Source organism: Acanthopagrus latus, chromosome 18, assembly GCF_904848185.1.
Source record: "Acanthopagrus latus isolate v.2019 chromosome 18, fAcaLat1.1, whole genome shotgun sequence".
Classification (NCBI taxonomy): Eukaryota; Metazoa; Chordata; class Actinopteri; order Spariformes; family Sparidae; genus Acanthopagrus; species Acanthopagrus latus.
This window is the reverse complement of record NC_051056.1, coordinates 23363761-23384121: the sequence shown is the minus strand read 5'-3', so window position 1 is coordinate 23384121 and position 20361 is coordinate 23363761. Positions and strand designations below refer to the sequence as shown.

General features: G+C 43.3%; 2 protein-coding genes across 4 annotated transcripts in view; one reads left to right on the top strand and one right to left on the bottom strand.

Annotated features, from left to right (window-relative positions):
• flrt1b (fibronectin leucine rich transmembrane protein 1b) overlaps positions 1-5724 on the bottom strand; it is a 39286-nt gene extending 33562 nt beyond the window's left edge. Inside the window, exon 1 of the mRNA XM_037078145.1 lies at positions 5657-5724. The gene's annotated coding sequence lies outside the window, so the exon portion shown is untranslated. The remainder of the gene's footprint in view (positions 1-5656) is intronic.
• The window catches only part of macrod1 (mono-ADP ribosylhydrolase 1), a 133838-nt gene that overhangs the window by 60054 nt on the left and 53423 nt on the right, over positions 1-20361 (top strand). For 2 of the 3 annotated variants that reach the window (XM_037078162.1, XM_037078163.1), the window contains exon 4: positions 14958-14987. The exons of the other annotated variant lie outside the window; for it this stretch is intronic. In XM_037078162.1, coding sequence (XP_036934057.1) covers positions 14958-14987 — 30 coding nt within the window. The remainder of the gene's footprint in view (positions 1-14957; positions 14988-20361) is intronic. 3 annotated transcript variants of the gene reach the window in all.

The window sequence follows — 20361 nt, the reverse complement described above, 5'->3', positions numbered from 1 at the left end:
TGTGTGTGTGTGTGTGTGTGTGTGGTGGTGGTACTCTTTACAGTGGCTCTCTGAGCTCCGTTACAGGGGTTCAGCAGGTCGCAACGGTCCAGCAATTACCGACAACTCACCAAGAATTAGACTGACAGGTGCACACACTCATTCACACACTCTCCCACTCCCACACACACACACACACACACACACACGCACACACACACACACACACAAGGAGCCACAGAGCGTGGAGCTGAAAGTGCCCAGGGGCCGCCTACATGCAGTCAGTTTGGGGCCCTTTTAGATGGAAAGTGAGTGGATTTCAGTCCCTTCAGGGGAGCGAGCAGAAAGGTTTCACCCACCAGAAGATTGGCTCGATATGTCAGAGTCAGTTTGAGTTTTAATTCAAGAAACAAACAGGTCCATGTAACACTAATGATGTCACCGACACACCAGCTCGGGACTGGGGAGTGAAAGAAGAAGCGTCTCCTCAAGGCTCCGTCGGCTACAGCCCGGGAGTCAGCGTGTATTGATGTGTTTAATTTGAACTTTGTGACCAATGATTTTTATTTGCCTGCGAGGCTTACCCCACAATTAATTTGCATTTATTACCTTTGGGCAGTTACCACAGCTTAGGCCTCTGGGTGCTGCACACACAGCAATATTAAATGTGGCTTCCAGGGATAGAAGTAACTAATTACAACTACTCAGATTACTATAATCAAGATTTGTTTTCCAAGTCTGTAATTGTACTTAGAATGCTTTTACACCATTTAATCTACTTATTTACATTTAAAATCACAATCTGAGTACAATTTGAATTCATGTCTAAACCTTTTGTCTGCATTTTTCACATTATTATTTTGATATCAGAAGTTTTCCTTGTAATTGAGTAATATTTCAGTGATGTAACAGCACTCATACTTGAGTGAAGATGTTTAATACGCTCTCTGGTAGCTTCCACTGGTTGGATATGGCACAGCTGGGTGCAAATCAGATAGATGGATAGATACTTTATTGATCCCGGGGTAAATTTAGACATCAAGTAGCTTATGCAACGCACACAAAACACAAATTCAAAGTGTGTCAGTATGAAAAGAATATAAAGATAAAATCACTGATGCGCTCCAACGCCCATCGAAAGACACGTACACAATGACGCCTATGCACAAATTTTAAAGCGTAGCTGAAGATGGCTCGCGTGGCGTCTCGGGGACGTTGTTCCGGGTGCAGCTGCACCACCAGCACCCTCTGGCGCTCCTCCAGAGAGAACCTCTCACGATCTAATCTGATTCAGTTCAAGCGGCTCCCGCAGTCCGATTCACAGTCACAATCAGAACGAGATATTGTTACTGTTGACAGTGAGCGAGAGATGGGAGGATATTAGATTTGATCGCAGATCAGGTTAAAAACACTCAGGATAAGCAGATTGTAGTAAATTTTCCAATTTTGGGATATTAGTGAAGAGCCTCAAAGGAGTGACTGTAGCTCAATAACGTATGGTCCCGTAGTGATTTCCTGATTTAATTTGAATTGCACCAAAGAGGAGCCTGCATCTTTTCAATCAATCCAAAATCACCATTCGAGGCACATCTTTCCTATTGTAAGATGTGCCATTTTCCCCCACAAAAAATTAAAAATCAGGTGCGTGGAAATATTATGGATACAGAACAAAAGAATGACAGGTGACGACCGGGAGGACCTTGTGATTTATGATCGTCTCATTTACGATTGTTTCATTATTATTTTTTTTCTGTCTTTCTTTCTATCTATCTATCTATCTATCTATCTGTCTATCTATCTATCTATCTATCTGTCTATCTATCTATCTGTCTATCTGTCTATCTATCTATCTATCTATCTGTCTATCTGTCTATCTATCTATGTATCTATCTATCTATCTATCTCTGTCAGGAAATATGCCTATCTTGGACAATATTCACTTAAAAATTCAAACAGATAACATTTACACTTTTTAGATTTTTTAAGAGTTGTGACCATGATACGTGCTGAGCTGAGACGTCTCTGTAATTTCCTCACTGTTTCTGATTGACCTCATAAATATTGGTATGTTTCCTGATTCAGGTATATCTGCGACAAGATAATATTGTCCTGCTCATTGCTCAGAATCTACTGTAAAATGCTCCAATGACACGTTGCTGTATTTAAACCGTTTTATTTTTTTAACGTTAAATGAGAGTAGACACAATAATATGAACACGTGAACAACGTAATGCAATCTACATCTAGTATTCCCGCAGAACAGCGTTGGCAAAGTATAATTAATATCAGGGTTGTATCAGAGAAGTGTTCAGGAAGATGTGTCTTATTTGCATTGATTGTAATTCTGTCGTATTGCACCACGTTATATTATAATGCTCTTTTCCCGTCGCAGACAATCAAGGAGCTGTTGTAATGGGGGATCATTTTAAAATCATTTTCATATTTTTTCATTTTGTTTAACAGTTTCCTTAATGAAAAATAGCAGTCATACTCCTACAGGAGCTATTAGTGCGTCTGCAGTAAATGAGTATAATTTATGGTCTCGCTGTCCCTCATGATATCAGTTTCATAGCCCTGTGCAGGCAATTATTGTCTTAATGAGTAAAAGTAGGTTAAAGCATGCAATCGCTTTATATTCTCACCATTTAACATGCAAAATACTCATATAACAGACTAGTGAGAAGTATGAAATGGAGAATTGTCCAATAGTTTGTAGCAGGTTTTATTGGCCGAATTGCCAAATTTGGATTCAATATGACGGCTTTGTTATGTTTTTATAAAAGGATCAGATCCTGGAGCTTAAAGTACTGGCACGACAAGCTGTAATGACGTCATGGGTGTGCGCAGCATCTTTTCGAATCAATTTAGGATCTTTCTCTCTCTAGGATTCTGGAGACTTGTATTGCACTGGACAGGCAGTATGGAGCCATTTTAATGTTCTTTTTGGCAGATTTTAAAACGAATCGCCATCTGCTTCAGCTGTTTAGGAGAATGCCGCAGCACTGTTTTGCTGTGAAGCCCCAGAAATGCTTTGTGGTCTAGAAACTTGACTTTCCATCAGAATTAAGGCGAGAAGATAATGACTGAATTTGCATTTTCGGGTGAACTTATCCTTTAAGAGCGTTGCAACAAAACAAATGATTATGATGCCGTCCTCTATATACAGCAGAGCTTTTTGCACTAATGAGTTTGAAAGTAAAATACTGTGGCTGTTTCCTCCTGTCAAAACACCACGCGGCTGTTTGACTCTGATTTCTAAACTAGTCAGACCACAGAGGGCCGATATAAAGCCTGAGCACATATTTGCATGTGTGTACTGAAGGCAGATATTAGACTGATCCTTCATCTGATATTACCTGTCTAGATAAAGATTTAGGAGGAGAACTAACCTGTTGAACGTGTGACTGATGTCTGGTCGGCTTGTTACATCACCACAGTATGTTATTAGCGATGCAGCGTGAATATGAGACTGTGATGCAACAGACTGACATCAGCTGCCATTGTGTTCGACTGTGAAGCTTACCGTATGCTGCATGTATACGGCAAGTATCTTTATCAGTAAATGCGTAGAGAGTCTGAGAAAAATTCAATCAAACCGTCTTGGAGCTCCTGATTTACATTCACAGAGTCCTTTGTTCACAGGTGGAGGGGTGGGGCTTTATGTGCGATGTGCGCATGCAAGAGCTCCACCTGTTAACAGCACAGGGCTGCAGGAGCACAGCGTTGCATCTTACAGACTCACTGAATAACAAATTGGCTACTGAGTCGCTGAGATATTCCCAGAGGAATAACCCGAGCAAAGATCCAAAGGTTCAGTAAACAGTCCTGAAAATATGTTTACATCCTGCTTTAAGTAAGAATGTTTAAGAGCTGCGCGATAGAATTATTGATTAAAATGGCAAAATGGGAATCAACTGATTTCTATATATGATGTTTAAAGATAATTAGAAATTGCAGTCCCAATCAGCCCGGTTCTAATTTATGCCGTTAAGTTCCTTGCATGGTTGTCTAAATTGATTAATCCACCAATCATTGTAACGTTAATTAATTTAAATGGTTTGGGCGAATGGAATCAAAACTCAGCTTTTTTTTTTTCACCTGTTGAATCTGCAAATTGTTTATCATCTCTTAAATCTTTGATCCAGCTTTATACGTTTTGACTGACTGTGTAGTATCTCTCTCTCTCTGATGGCCGGCGTGCGTGCAGGGCCTTCCTGTTCCAGTTATTCAGGAAGCGCTGAACTCTTTGCCAGCTGTAGTCAAGAGAGGCCTCACATGGGAGAACATAAAGTGAATACATCTTCCTTTGAGTTGGCCATTTCTCTCCCGCATCACTGCTCATTTGCATCAAGTCGAACTCTGGTCAACTTTCCCCCTGTTTCTACGTTTTCTGAGCTCCCACTCACCACTTATTGCGTCAGCTTTAATTCATAATGACTGACTAACAGCTGCTTAGTGTCATCTTGTCACTGCAGGTGAGAACGCATGGCGACAATGTACGGATGATTAGCAGCTTTTGATTCATCGCGTGCCGCTATATGTCAGTTCGAATAACTTTGCTGTAGGTTTTTTTTTTTTTGTTTCGCCACTGAGATGCTTGTGTGGCGAAGATGAAATGGCGCTCGCCTTTGTTCGCTGCGTGATCTCGGCGCGTCAAAGCCTCAACCTCGAGGAGAAACGCAGGTCTTTTATATTAAGACAACGGTGAACGGAGTCACAGGTTGAGTGACCAAAGAAAGCCACTAAAACACAGATGTTCAGAATCAGCCTCGCAAGGAATTTTGACCTTGATTTATCTGGATTGTTGTATTTTTGGATGCAATATAAATTAAACATCAGGAACTGGTAATTGGTAATTTCGTATTTGTTGTGGGTGTCTTCTTTTAATCGTCATCCTCATCCCCAAAGCTCATCTTAAGCCGTACTTTAATCTTATTTAATCTCGGATAAAGGTTGTCTGTCTCCATCAGGAGCTTTGTCCCTTTTTTTTTTTTTTTTTTTCCGTAAGGAGGACGCCAGCAAATTGATTGGCGTTCTCAAGTGAACCGGCTAAATGATGTCTAGAAATTAAATGACCCAAAGAGGTGTAATGGTGGTTAGGACAAGTGGGTAGAGAGACAGAGAGGGAGGGAGGGAGAGAGAGAGACACAGAAAGAGAGAGTGGGATGGAGAGGCATGAATACACAAACAGGTTGCTCTGGGGCCGGGGGAATAAGGGAGGAGAGGGCGCGGAGAGCAGAGAGAAGGAAAAATAAGATGGAGGGCCACAGAAAGCAAAGACAGAAGAAGGCTTTATACAGAGCTGAGGGAGATTTCAGCTTGTTGTCATCAGCGTCATCACTACTCCTGACTTTCAACGTAATCCCACACACACACACACACACACACACATACACACACACACACACACACACACAGACACACACATACACACACACACGCGCGCAGGTGGTTAAACCTCGATTTTTACTCAGAGCCAAACACCAAATGAGCGCTTTCGTCCTCTCTTTGCCAACTTTTCTCCGCCTCTGTCTGGCCAGCTTTTAAGCATTTAACTCCTGTCCTTCACTGGTGCATCAATCTCTCCATCCTTCCCTCTCTCTGTGTCTCTCTCTCGCTCACTCCCCCTGTCTCTCTCCCCTCCCCACCCTCCTTCCTCCTTGCTGTCATTACTTACCTCCCAAGAAAGTAGAAGAAGTACACTCCATCTTGTTGTTTTATGTTCCCGGCAAATTTAGTCCTGCGTCTCCCTTCTCCACCCTCAACTCTCTTTCACTTTGTCTCTGTCTCTCTCACTCACTCTCCGTCACCCCTCCCTCCCTCTCTCTCTCTCCCCCTGAGCCCTCCCTCCATCCCTCCGTCCCCCCTGACACATCGCACTCTCCTCCTCCACTCTCCCCCTGTCAATTTACCCGCCCTCCTCCCCCCTCTCTCCCTTTCTCTCTCTCTCTGTTTGTCGTATAACTTAGCACCCTGATCCCTTCCCCACTCCGATAATTGGTGTGTCTCCGCAGCAGATGCTAGCACGCTTTATTTAGCGGCTCAGCATTAGCTATTCCAATTAGTCATCTAATACCAATAAGGAAAAGAAACTGTTAGCCTCCATGTATTCGCCGCCGTGGGAGAAGGCAGTTGAGTGTGTTTGTTTTTTTGCCCGTGCAACAACTGTGGCCAGTGTGTGAACACCTCAGACACACACACACACACACACAGACACACACACACACAGTTACACTGGATCCACAGTCAACCGGGTACATGGGGGTTTTAACAGATGGTGAAACACTTTCCCTCGAGTATCGACATTACTCTCTCTCTCTCTCTCTCTCTCTCTCTCTCTCTCTCTCTCATTAACTAGGTTTCAGTAACAAACCTTTGGGCTTTGCCGTTGCCATGGTGACCCAAACTCTGTCTCGATTGTCTGCATCTGTGTGTGTGTCTATGTGTGACTCCTGGCAAGTATGATGTACGTGCATCTACATGTCTTGTCGTTCACATCCCCTCCTGTGTTTGTGTGCGCTGGTGCTGCATGTGAGCGTATGTTGTGTGTGTGTGTGTGTGTGTGTGTGTGTGTGTGTATGTGTGTGTGTGTTGTGACAGTGTGTTTTAGTTGCTTTTGATGCCTTTGTTTCACCCACAGGGCTCAGCGGTTGTGTCTGCACAGAGAACGCAGCATTGCATTGGATCATTGATGATTTATCTCCAGCCTATTGTACCTTACATAACACAGTCTTAATGATTACATAATCCCATGAATAAAGATTACAGGCAGGATAACTCAAAGATGGGACAGTAGAATGAAAATGTATTCTGTACTGGTATCAGGGAGGGTAAAAGTTAAATGTGAATTTGAACTCGGCGCACATTCACATCCACATGATTGTAGCTTCTGAACTGCCCGAGCAGCCAACCGTGTATATGGTTATGGACACATATAGTGTTCCTGGTACCTACTATAGCAAAAGTATTTTAAAACGCTACAAAAAGGGCCAGCAGTCAACCGTTTAGTGTGTAGTGAATCTTTTAAGAAGCTGCAGTGAAGTAAAGACAGAGAAGAGCTTTGTTAAGGGTTCAATATGCTTCAATCGAACAAAGTGGTGTAATGTCTTGTCTAACCACGTCTGAATGCACGCCTTCCTGAGCGGCAGGGAATGGACGGGCAATCTTCAGTGATGTCTCACAACTATAAAGACACAGTGGATATGAGTTGTTACTGTCAGGATAAAGGTACAGGACCAGAGACATTGTAAGAGAGGAGATCAACTCCTTAAAGATATAATATGTAGGAATTCTGTATTAAAATGTATATTTTGTTGAGTTCTGTTCACAAGTTTAACTCAAGTAAAGTTTCATTAGATAGGGTAGTCGGTGAACAAGACTACACACAAGGAGAGTGTGTGTCTGTGTGTGTGTTTAACTTCAGGTTAACTCTCACCATTTGGTTCTGAGTGCTGTATCGTAGGCAGCTGGACTGTGTTTCAGTTTCGTGTAGACTTCTCACCTCTCATCTCCTCATTTCATCTCTTCAAGAAACTGAAACACGTCCTGTTATCAACATCTCACCAGAGACTGCGACTCTCTCTCTTCTTTCCCCATCTCCTCTCTGTCATGTCTCCGTGAAATAAAGTACATTTTTCATCTGGCTCCAGTCGGCAGTCAGGGATACAGTGACGTGAACACAGACAACAGAAAGCTCCTCTACCGATCGATGCTTCAGTCAGGTCAATACATGGGAGTGAAGATAAATCCATTTTTGAATCCAAAAAGGTAAAAAGTCATCTCTGAACCGCTCAGAATCGGCAAATGTTTTGTGTTTGTTTTACCCCCCTATTGATTAGATATTGTGTGTTGAGGTGTCTGTTCAGCTCCACATTCTGAGCTGTGGTGATGTTTGGGTTCACATGTTCAGGGGCCCCCGGAGCCATTAATGAGCTCTGTGTGTGCGTCAGAAGTTAGCTAGAGAAAGAGGTTCGGAGCTGACTTCATGTATATGTTTCTATATAAGGAAAGAGAGACCATCCGGTCCACTTTAGGCTGTAAGCTCTGAGACGTGACATCAGTAGAGTTAGGTAATACAAAGGTTGTATTCCATAGGGGGGGTGAGCAGACCAACCCTTGTTTCCCTTGATAGAAGGACCCTCAATCCACCAAAGTGACCAATTGGAAGAAGTAGGTTGGTGCAGGCAAAGGGACTTTAAAAAGGCCCAAACAGGCAGAGAAAGTGGGGTGGTTAATTGCAGATTTCCTAAGATCGAAGGCTCAAGAGGAATTCTGATAGAGCATTGGGCAGAACTTTGCCATAGATATGTGAATACCAGAGTGTGGCCACACTGGTTTGGGCGCAGGCTTGAGGTCTGTTTCACTTAAGATTGCTCTGTCATTCCACCCAGCCTTGCCTCCGCATAATTCTTTTATTAACAAACTGCACACCGACACCTTTGATGAAGACAGTTTTTAAAAGGTTTTGAACAGAAACGTTTGTGATGCCAGAGAAATGGTGGTTGTTTGACACACATCCCTGACTAAGGACTGTTTCTACCTTCTACCTACCTGTGTGTGTCAGTCACATTTTGGTATTTATATTCTTTATTCATGTTGATGTTGTGAAGCATTTTGTTGTTCAGTATTTGTATTTGTTCGTTGGCGTTGTTGTTGTTGTGGTTACCACAGACACAAAAATCATTTCTGAAAGAATAATCACTGAAACTAAGTCTTTGATGTCTTGATTCGTTGAGTTGAATTGAATTTTCTATTCTGAAACTGGTATTAAAATGCGTGGTGGTTATTTGATTATCCTTTTATAATAGTTTTAAATTGAAAAAATGTGATGATTTCCTTTTTTTTAAATTTTCTATAACAAAAATAAATCAATAGAAAACTGAAATGAAAACTAGATTTTTCATATGTTTCCCTTTTGTGTGTGTTTTGAAATTTAAAAAAAAACAAAAAAAAAAACACTCACCTTTTTGCTCTTTAATACCAGTTTCTGAAAAGAAAATACACCGATGAGAAAAATGTCTGGATTGCAGCGCGTACTTTTGGAACAGTCGCCACACCGAGGATTTCAATCCGGTCTTGAACTTTGGTGAACGTGTAAGAAAAAAGGATAAAAGACAGCTGTGGAGATTAATTGAAACACCTTCGCACACCTGCCCAATTCCTACATGAATTGGGCATGATTGTCGGTTCCTGACATTTACAAAAACTGCTGGATGGAGCCTTGGGCTGCCGTCTGGAAAGTGTGTAGGTGAGGGCGGTTCAGATGTTGCTACATGTGATACACACGGCTTGTTTAAAAATCAATTTGAAAGAGAAGCAAAATATTCTAATCAGATACATTTACGCCCACAATCCTGATAGATCTTTTTCTTTTAGATAAGCTGTTTTTACCACTCCTTTCCTTTTTTCCCCTCATAGTCTGATAAACAGCCATGTCTGACAAGCCTTCAAAGTGATGAATCCATGACGCAGACTGGACTTCCTCCATCGTATTTCACTGTCTCGTGTTTACTTGAAGCGTCACGACTCCACCAACGAAGCATTCAATTTTAGTTTTTTTTTTTTTTTTTTTACGCTAGGCTGTAATTGGTATGTATTGACTACAAGCACTTTGACCTGCGGTGCCCCGGACCTTTTAGGGTACCTTTATTGATACTGATATTTAAGTCAGTCAGTAAGCTTTCCAATGTCAAATAACACAATCGAAATTTAAAGACCATCATGCATGCAACTCTGCTGGGTTGTCTTGTTGTTCTGGGGCCATTCTATGAACATTTTGTACATCTTGCTCCTGCTGATAGCCGTCCACAGTGTCGCCTCTCACTGAGACGGCATTGGCAGCTACGATAAAGCGTGATCGCAAAAAAAAAAACATTTTCAGCAATCATAAGACATCAGTTACCGCCAGGCTTTGGTGTCAGATGGACTTCCTTATAAACACCATTTTCGCAGCAGATGTTCATGGGTTTACTGGGAGGAATCCATCACAGAGGGAGGCAGAGATACAGATTTCTACACTGATGGCAGCCTCAGTAATCAAGGAGGCAATGCGGCCATAAAACATGTTGTGTTTTGAGTAACGGCACAGACAGTTGTTTGTCTCGACCGGAAGAATTTCTCTACGGCTGTGCGAGTGCGTTCTTTGAGCTTTATTGCGATGACATTATGGGAAATGTCGGACGTCAGCCGACAAAGAGGTAGACAAGGCAGGTAGTGGGAAAGATGTAAGGATTCAGAAATACATTTCCACACTGAGTCACAAGACGGGTCCCGAAATGCATTAGACATCATAAACTGACACATCACGGTAAAAGCATCCACGGGTAAAACATTTTTTAAAGTGCACTAAAGGAACCCCTCAGCGCTGTTTTGCTGATTTGTTGGCCAGGATTTATCCACCTGTTCAGGTATTAAACTGTGACAACCTTTTAGTCTCTTCTCTAACTGTGCAGCAACCGCTGGTCCCATATGGCATCTGTCATCTGCTCAGAATATTTCACGAGAACCCACCGATAATATGTTATGAAAGCTGAAGCTTTAGAGGTAATATTGCAAGGGTTGTTAAATGAAAAAAAAAAAAAAAACCCTGTATTTTTCACTTCTCTCTGATGACTTTGGATGTCTGTGGTTGTGACAGGTTGGCATGCTGAGCTGAGAGTAAAGCCAGTCACCCAAGTTCAAACTTGAATAAAAGCTTCATAGGTAGAATGAAACTGTAGAGTGAATGGAGATTTACACGTCGCTAGATTAACACGGGTGCAACTCTAAAGCTAGTTCCAAGATAAAGATGAGTAGCTACAACATATTTACAACCAGTAACTGCCAGGAGTAACATTTTCATACCGAGACAGAATGAATGTGAGCCTCCTAATATATGACCTGAAGAGAGAAATACATGTCTGGCCTTACATTTGATGAAATGCTGCTTTATAACGTCGTAAACTTATCATGTCGTACTGAAAGGAAAATCTTTCATCCACTTTCTGACAGTTGACCCATTCATGAATTCCCACGGAAAGAGCACGCTCTTCTGCAACGCTCTCATTTTAGTGGAGAGAGTGAGATTTGATTCACGAACACATCCAATATGAGCAAATAGCACCAGCTAGGTTAGCATAATCTGATATTGCCCACACAACTATGTGAATACTATAAACTCAAATAAAACAAAGTAATACCTAGATTTACTTTGTTTAATGTTTAATAAATTATTTCCCTTTCCCCAATATCCAGAATAGATGTTGGGAAACACCATGGATAGATTATTTATGTTTCTTAAGGTTCAGTGATCAGTTTTTCTCTCCTCACAATAACATGCTGATAGCCTGGTTGGGTTTAGGCATAAAAAAACCCACTTGGTTATGATGAGGAAAACATCACTTTTGGCTTGAGATACCTGCTTTGGTCGCCGCAAACATGGCTAGAGAAATCTGAGGTCTTGATAAAAACATACTATGTTGTGACAAAAAAAAGGAAAAAAACCAAAACCAAAACACCCCGCAGCTACAGATTGCCTGACTTCCTGTCCAAATAAAAACATTTTGTCACGACAAACGAGGGTAGAATTTGTCCCCGAGTAGCCTGCAAAATATCCGGTGGGGTGACATTTACAAGTGTCGAAACTCAGTCTTCAGCTGCAGCCGTTGGCTTGGCCCGCCTTGTCGCCTGCAGCTCCACCTCCGTCCCTTCAGCCTCTACACATGACAGTCAGGTAATAAACATGTGCTGGGATGTGAAACTGCCAGCGTTTCATCCTGGCGACTGGGTTGCATTTTCCTCCTAAAACTGATGCACTCTTAAAATGCTTTACTGCTTTAGATTTAACAAAACTGCACATGTTGAAATCAGCAGTTTCTTTACACATTACTGAAGTCTGATTGGCTCAGACACTTGTAAAGTTTTAATGCTGCCACCCAATTTAGCAAATGGCTAATTATGATCTATTTAATAACAACCTGGGATGGATTTTTCAGATTTAAACGTACAGCCGTGATCGATTTATAAAAAGCTCCTGCTCCTCACCAGGCTCACCAGTTCAACGCTCCACCGACAAAACTGTGATTACTGTGGTTTCCGGTTCAATTCTCCATGCTGGCGCTGCATCATCTCTCCTTCAGGCGGATACGTCTTTACTTTAAAAAGGAAACATTTCACCACTCAGGACTTCTTGTACTTATATGGCCCAGGGCGTGTTAGTCAACACGGACGAATATTAACAAGACCCAGCTTGTGATATCACTCCTATGTATTGCCTGAAGCTGATCAGCAGCAGATAAATGGGGGTCTTAAAGGAGACATTTATTTTGTCTGAGCTTTTACATCCGAATGAGCATTATTTCAGTTCACCGCAAGAATCTATCAGCGCTTAAACAAGCTGTGTACCTGAAGTCATCGCACACTGTCGCATGAGATAACTGCCTTTGTTAAAATTCATGCGATATGGAGCTGCACATTGTCAAATTAGAGAGCGGAGAGAGATGTTGCTGAGACGGTATTTGAAATATAGAGAAGGCACAGTGTGTTTAAAGGCTGGAATTAAGTGGGATTTACCTTTAATGAGGCAGCGGGAGAAGGTGAATATGTCTGAGAGGAGACGATTCTTGGGAGAGAAAAGACTCAAGCAAGCTGTGGGATTTAGTCTCTCTAAAACCAACCCGCCTGATACACTATCTGAGTGGGTACCCAATTGGCACGATGCCCACTGGCAAAGAGTAACTAAAATGAGAGACGTCCCCAGTGTCTTCTGATGTAACTTTGCAACGGTCGGAGAGAGATTATGTGCTTATCAGATTTTCCTAACACGGTCACAGCGACCCAAATTGGATCCACGAGCGGGGAAAGAATTGGAAAACATGATTTTTATGAGTTTCGCGGTCAGGTTAGGTTTTTCTGGAAGTGCTGCAGACGCCCCGGGGCTAGCGCTGCTGACTCCACACGTTTATGGATATGCAGGTGAGGGAAACATGCATATCGCATCAGTCAGAAGAAGCAGCCGCAGCTAGACCTTACCACCCTGCCAGCAATTTGCACTCTTTAAACATTTGCGCCGACTTTATTCACACGGGGAAGATAATGATTTGCGACACACTGCTAAGCCTTGGCCAGTAATTCTCAACTCTCCTCGCTGGAAATTGAGCTTATGTTGTTACTGCCACCTCGTTGACATCCAGGTAGAAAGTTGTTTCGTGACTTCTGAAGACAAATTCGGAGCACACTGCCTGCCTGTTTCTTCTGGCAGAGTTGTTTATTTTCCTCTGGACTGTAGCCTCAGCATGAGTTTATTCATTAGCTTCGCAAGCAGTGAAGCTCCACGTCCTTTTGTGCAATGCTTCTCGCTGCTCATCGACGGGACTCGAAGCCTGCTGGTTCTCATTCTATCCATCTAATCAGGGGCTGAGTTACACCTGCAATGCCAGGTGAATGCAATTAACTGGCCGGCAGCACTGTGAGCCCGGAGGACTTGGACTGAAAAACCACTCTCGCTGAGAAATGCTGACTGACACCAATAACAAATTTATGTTCCAAAGGACAAATGAGGAGACAAAATTCTCCCCCCCAGCACGTAAATATAACTGAAAGCCTCGAGTCATTTCAGCGCGCTGAAGTTCGCCCAATTAGATATAAAACTTGATTAAGTCTGAGGAGATCAGAGTTTGTGAAAAGCACACCCACCCACACACTCGCATACAACAGTGCAGATGTGGAAAGGTTCTGAACCTCAGCTGTTAATAAGTACAGTGATGAGGTGTTGTAACGTTTTTTTAACACTGTGGTGAAAGGTCAGAGCAGTACAGAGCCCAGACTGTGTCTACAACCACAGAACATGGTTTTACACTGATGAGAGGGAGCAAAATAGAGATTTCCCTGCTGAAAACAAGCAATCAAAGCAAAGCAGCGTAACCTTGAGTTGAACATCAGTCAGGGTTGCATTTTCTGTCGTTGTTTTTTGAGCTGCAGCTTAAGAATAATGATTCTTGATATATGTCGATCATTTATTTGATTAAAAATTGTCTTAGAAATGCTCATGGGAAGGTCTGAGAGCCCAGCTTGAGGCCTTGTTGGTGTCGGACGTGGTGTTTTATCTGGCCGACAGTCTGAGACCCGGTCCCAGTGCACCCCTCTCCCTCAGCCCTTTGTGTGTGTCAGAGCCTCCAGATGGAGCTTTTTCAGAGGCGCACTCCAAGACTTAGTTGAAACAGTTGACTTGAACAGTGGATATAAAACTCATTTTGCAGAGTGCTCCTCCTTCACTCGATGTCATGATTGATAGCGTGATGTTGTGAACATATTATAAGCCTCTGTTCTTTTTTTAAAAAATGTTTCATGTCAATCAGATGAATGGCAAATGGCATTGTGACACTGAGGATTGCCATAGTAACACAAGAGAACTCACCGCCGCTGAATTTTGAAAATCTCTGATCACGTCTGTTTACAGAAAGAAGGTGGACTTCAGCTGATGACATCTGAGTCAGACTTGAAGGGTTGTTCCATTTCAGCCATTAATGGGATGAGATGGGATTGAGCCCGAAACAACAAAAGATATGGAACAGCTAATGGAAAGAAACAGAAAAGCAGGAAATGGCGGGCCGAGGAAATGTTTGTTCGCTATACTCAAAAAACGCTTTACACAGATTGAATGCAGTGAGAAAGTGCTCTCTGTGCTGCAAAACTGAAGAGAAACGTGCCTTCAGCAGTGGTCAGTGTTTCATTTTGTTTTTAGATGTGATTTGGGTTGCAACCACCACATATTTTTATTATTGATCATGTATTTGATTTGCCTGTGTCGTGTCTTCTGATGTCTTATTTTGGGTGCTTAACTGTCCAGATCCCCCAAATGTTGAATTCAGTCTAATGTCAAGCAAATCCAGAGAACATTAACCTATAGACAGTTTGATTATGGATTTGTTTTGCTCCAGCTCTTGCTGTGATGTTTTCAGGCCTTTTCATGAATATTTCCTCTGTCTTTGTTTTTCTTTCAGCCAACAAGACTCTGCTCGGCGGAGGTGGCGGTAAGTCACAACCTGTCGGGTCTGTCTGTTGTTGCGTGCGTGTGCTTGCCAAGCTACTTGTTGTTGTTAATAGCGAAGCTTTGTGGTGCAAATAGGCCTCCTTGGGCACCAGATAATTAAAAATCTCATTCTTTTTAATCAGGTGATGCGGCTGGATGTGTCGGTGTGTGTGTGTGTACGTGTGAGTGTTTTGTGTCAGTCTGAATTTTCCTTTCTGTTTGGTAGCAGGTAGCGCTTTGTTGTGGCAGGTGTTCACGGTGCGTTTGCATGTGGCACCGCGTCTATCTGGATGCCCGTGGTTCTTTGTGTGTATGCGCGCGCACGTGTGTGTGTGTGTGTGCGTGTGTGTGTGTGTGCATCCAGGTGCAAAGTCGATAGTTCATAATTTATGGGTGTGAAGTGCTGTGGATATAAACAGTCATTTTTCAGTGTATTGTTGACTCAGTACTTTGCTGCGTGCGTGTGATGTTGGACGTCCATGCTCAATCGATACTCGTAATAAATCTGTACAACTAATGCGGCAGCCGCATTCGCTAAAACATGCACACACACACTCCAGTCCAACTGTGTGTGTGTGTGTGTGTGTCTGGGTTTGTTAATGCTTGCAAATTCTGGTGCTGCGTTTGCCTGTGGTTGTTTTCTTTTTTTCATCATTTGGGCAGCTTTAGCCTTTCAGACCTGCTCACTTCCATTTTTACACTTCCAATTTGTATGTGCGTGTGAGTGAGTGTGCCTGTATCTTTTGCTTCTCAGTCTCCATGGTGACATGTGGCACACCTGTATGTGCGCGTGCATTCTGCCTGCCTGTCAGTTCGTGCGGTGAATCTGCTCGCCTCCTAAAGTGCATTCGTTTGCCTGAAGTCCGCAGCGTCCACACTCAGGCGGAACGGGCTCCACCCTCGCTGATATACACCAGCTGAGCCTCAAGCCATAAAAATGGTCTGCGTACTCTTGTGTCATGTGGCTTCAAGAGACACACACACACACACACTCGCACTCATACATGCATGCAGTCAAGCACCTCAAGATCTGCAGCGTCTTTTGATGTTGTCCTCGAGTCTCTGATGGCTCTATGAGGACAGATGGTTTCTAGAGAGGCCGTTAATTTGTGTACGCGTCAGACTGGGTGCACGCCGAAAAAGCATGTTTTTATGTTGTTCGTTCTGGTTTAGCTATTTAAGATTTTTTCATTCTGCTAAATTTAGCCACAACATCTGTTTTTAATTTTGAAATTTTTCCACCAACTTGGCTGGAGGAGGCTTCAAATTGAACAGCCTCATCTGTTTCTGTTTTTTTATCTGCCACTCGTTCTCGACATCTCTTTCTTGCTCTTCGTGCATTTATTTCCATCTCTTTCCAGCCTCCTGTCCTTGGGGGGTTTTACTAAGGCAGATAGAGCCTACGGTAGGTGTTAATTAGAGGGAGAGAGGTAAGAGTGGAGTCGGGGGGAAGAATGGAACAAACAAGAGAGATGGGAGGGAGATGAGGGTTGGAGGGAGAAAACAAGTACGACGAAAAAAGCGATGAAGGTTCTGTAGATCGCAGACGGACGCGAGAGCAGAGTCGAACAATAACAAACACAGCGTACACCTCCGCTGGTTGGATCACTCTCTGCATTGAATAACCAAGCATTCATTCAGCTTTAGTCAGTTGTTGTTTTGTTTTTTTTTTCCATCAGAGGTGAGGCAACAAAAGGTCTTTACAGTGCTTTACTGCTCCGTCTCAAGGGTACCTGGGTAAATGTCATTCAGTTGGATCAAAAGCACACCTGCCAACATTGTTTTCGCACTTCAATCTGGAGGAGTGCTGAGCTCAGGCAGCGCATCAACAACAAACTCAAGGGCAGGAAATTAACCTTTTTTTTTATGTCCACTGGCTGCGCTTGTTCATTTATTCCAAAGCTTATCTGCCATTTCAACGTTTCACTGCTTTGATTGATTTTTCCAAATAGAAAAGACACTCAGATGATGATCAGATGTTCAATCAACCTGATAGTCACTACGAGCTTTAGACATGGTAGTTTGATTTTTTTTTTTTTTTTTGAATGAAAGCCATTAAAGTTGCCAGAGCCAGGACTCCCACTTTGAAGTGTATATTTGGTTCTTCTTCTAGGTCACCATATGTCAGCGTATACCTTTGGGATTTGTGATGCATTGAAGTGTTTTTTTTTTTTCCACAGGTTTGTGACCTGCACACAAATGTCATCAGCATTCGGTAAAATGTAAGCAGTCTGTAGGGATGAGAGGCTGAACCTGTTTACCGCATTGAGAAGCCACAACACGCACACCTCAAGGTTGAAAAGTGCAATGTCTTCTTTCATTTGGACCTGAAGCGCAGACGTTTTCATTACAGTTTAACATGAGAATCCCCAGCCGAGTACGCTGAGCCCAGAGCTTCCTTGTGTTGCTTTGTTAAGGGACAGAAAATGTCCAGTTGAGCTGCTGGTGACAGTTCAGTTTAAAATATCAGTTACAGGACTGTGAGCCCCGTCTCTGACAGTGCTGTCACTGCATAAACGGATCGCCTCGTGGCCAGTTTGGACAGGAACACGGCCCTTATTAGCCCTCTTCTCCAACCAGTGTCTGCTCGGAGTGTACGGCTGGCTGTTGTTCAGGGGGTTGAGCCAGCGTCTTGTTATCGGAAGGTCCCCGGTTCAATTCCCCTGGTCTGCATGTGTCCTATGGCAAGATACTGAACCACAAACTGCCCCTGATGTGCTGGTTGGCACCTTGCATGGCAGCCACTGCCATCAGTGTATGAATGTATGTATGAATAAACAGTTTGTATACACATTAAAGGGACATTGGGGATAATCACTGAGAGAACGCCACTCAACTTAATTTGATTTAACCAGACAAAAACCAAAATAATGATTTTTTTTTTTTCGAAACACGAGGAGCCGTGCTGACAGTCACAGTTTCAAGGTCTTGAAACAAAATGTTTTCTTCCACCTAACATCTGTAAATCTAAAGATGTTCTGTGTTGTAACAGTAGTTAAGCTTGATCTGTGTCTCAAACTCTGCTGTGTTTGGACCTCAGAGCTTATTTTCAATCAGACGTGTGTCACAAACCAGTCAACACACAGTTAAATGAGAGAATTGTATTGAATGTACATAACGAGTAGAGTTGTACACATACAGCGATGGATTTTATGCGTTAAAATCCCCAGTGTGATGTTTGACAGGTGGGTCGTGCTCTGATGATATTCCCCCAAATAGCTGTGTTCACATTTTGTCATTTACATTGAGATGCAGACAGCGACGCGCCTCACTGTGTGTACATAGCTGAAGTTACATCCATGTCATTTCTGTTTCACTTTGTTTCGTTACTGAACAAGATTTCTTCATTGGTGTGGCTGTTTACATCCTCTCATTCACTGCAGTAGAGAGCCAGCATCACAGACTGTAGACAGCTTGCAGTGGTTGTTCAGTGTGTATCACTGAAAATGAGTCTTTTTATCAACCTATTGTCTTCACTATGAACAATCTCTCTAAAGCCCATGCTGACAATCACAGTCATTTCTAACCACATGGTATCTCTGTAGCTACTGTAGCCCTCGATTTGCAGCCTGAGCATATAGCCAATGTTTCCAACAGTGTTTGAACTCAGATTGATCCATAATTAAACACTGAACATTTCTGCATGAGTCATGTCAGACAGATTTTTATCAGCAGTGATGGTTGTTTAACAGTAAAGACGACAACTCCCATGATCCCATACCTCCCAACGACTTCTAACTGCTTCTTCTGCTTTTCGATCAGAACCCTCTCAGTGTCAACGCAGCGGCACATCTGACGTCATGCTTGCAGCAACCCCTCACCTGCTGTGATGTGCTGTACTCGAATAATGACAACTTATCAAACCGAGACACACAGTTACAAACACAGGCAGCTGGTATCAGAGAGTCTGTTCGTGGTCTGTGGGGACGGAGTACACAGGATGTAAACCAGCCACGAAGAGGCTGCCTGTCTGTGATTGGTTTAGATGTTTCAAGGCATCCAGACGGAGCACACAACACAACGAGCAACGTCCCAATTAAAATTTCATCCACTTACATTTTTTAATTTGGTGGGGAAAACGGCACAAAATCCTCTCACGCAGGAGTTTCTCGCAGAGCTTAGGAAAAAAAAAAAAAAGCCACACTGCTTTTGTGTGCGCGCTGACATCTATAATCAATCCTCCAGTGTGAGGATGGGGTTTGATAGCCTGCTCTGGAAGTCTGCGGGTCCCTGCGTGTCTGCAGCCTCCCTCTCTCCCTGTCTGGATGAGGAGAAAAATGCAGGCGGAGGACAGCCTTGTCTGCCTGCCTCTCAGAACAAGTGAACAAGAGAGCATGAATTGTGAATAAAGGGAGTGAGCGGCAGATTGGTGTTGGGGCGCGGAGATGAGATGAGAGGCAAAGAGCACTTAGTGTACCCTCTACGTACAGACACTGCTGTCAATGTCTCAGCCGCATACATAAATTCACCTGTTTCTCCGCCATTATCCACGGTCTTGTTTGTGAGCTGTGTGTGGATAAGTTCATAGTCACATTTAAGAGGTTGCTCTGCGCTTGTTTGCCTGCATGTGTAAGTTTGTGTGCATATATACAACTGTGTGTGCAGAGGTGTGCATGTGTTTGCGTGCATCCACAGCCAGACCCATCCTAAATGTTGCCTTGGCAACAAGCTGACTGAAGTAAATGAGTGTCCTGGCTCTGCTGAGGGATTGTGGGAAAGCAATATGCCCGCGTTCCGCCCCATTAGTTTGACGGACAGCCTGTTTGGCCTATAAGAGGTCAGCTGGCAAGGGCAGCCGTATTAGTATTCCATAGGAGAGACCTCAGGATTGGTTTTACCCTAATGTCAATCTACCTGCGAATGTGTGTGTTTGTGTGTGTGTGTGTTTGTGATTGTGGGTGGAGGAGGTTCACAGGAGGTAAGGCTTGTCCTGAAATATAACATTGCAGGCAGGTGTGTGTGTGTGTGTGCGTGCCTGTATTTGTTTGTGTGCCCTGCTGGGGGTTGCAGGCTCCTCGCCAGGTAAGCATATCGCCAATTATCACTTCCCAGTCCCCCCACCTCTCTGGCTCCCTCTCTCTCCTCCCTCCCTCTCCTCCCTCTCCTCCCCCAGAGTCAGTCAATACAGAGCCGGTGAGGGAGACATGATAATACCTAAACTGGTCAGCCGCCTGTTCGTAGCTGGCTGTGTGCTGGTGCAAAGACGCCAAAACAGTCATTTCTACCCCCCTTCGTGCATCCGTCCATCCATTCTCTTTTCTGAGCCCCAGATTAGCATTCATCCCCTCCTCTTTTGTTTTTAGCTTCCCTCTCTCTCTCTTCACCTACACGCCTCTTTTTTTACACTTGATCTCCTTCCAAACCCATTTCTCTTT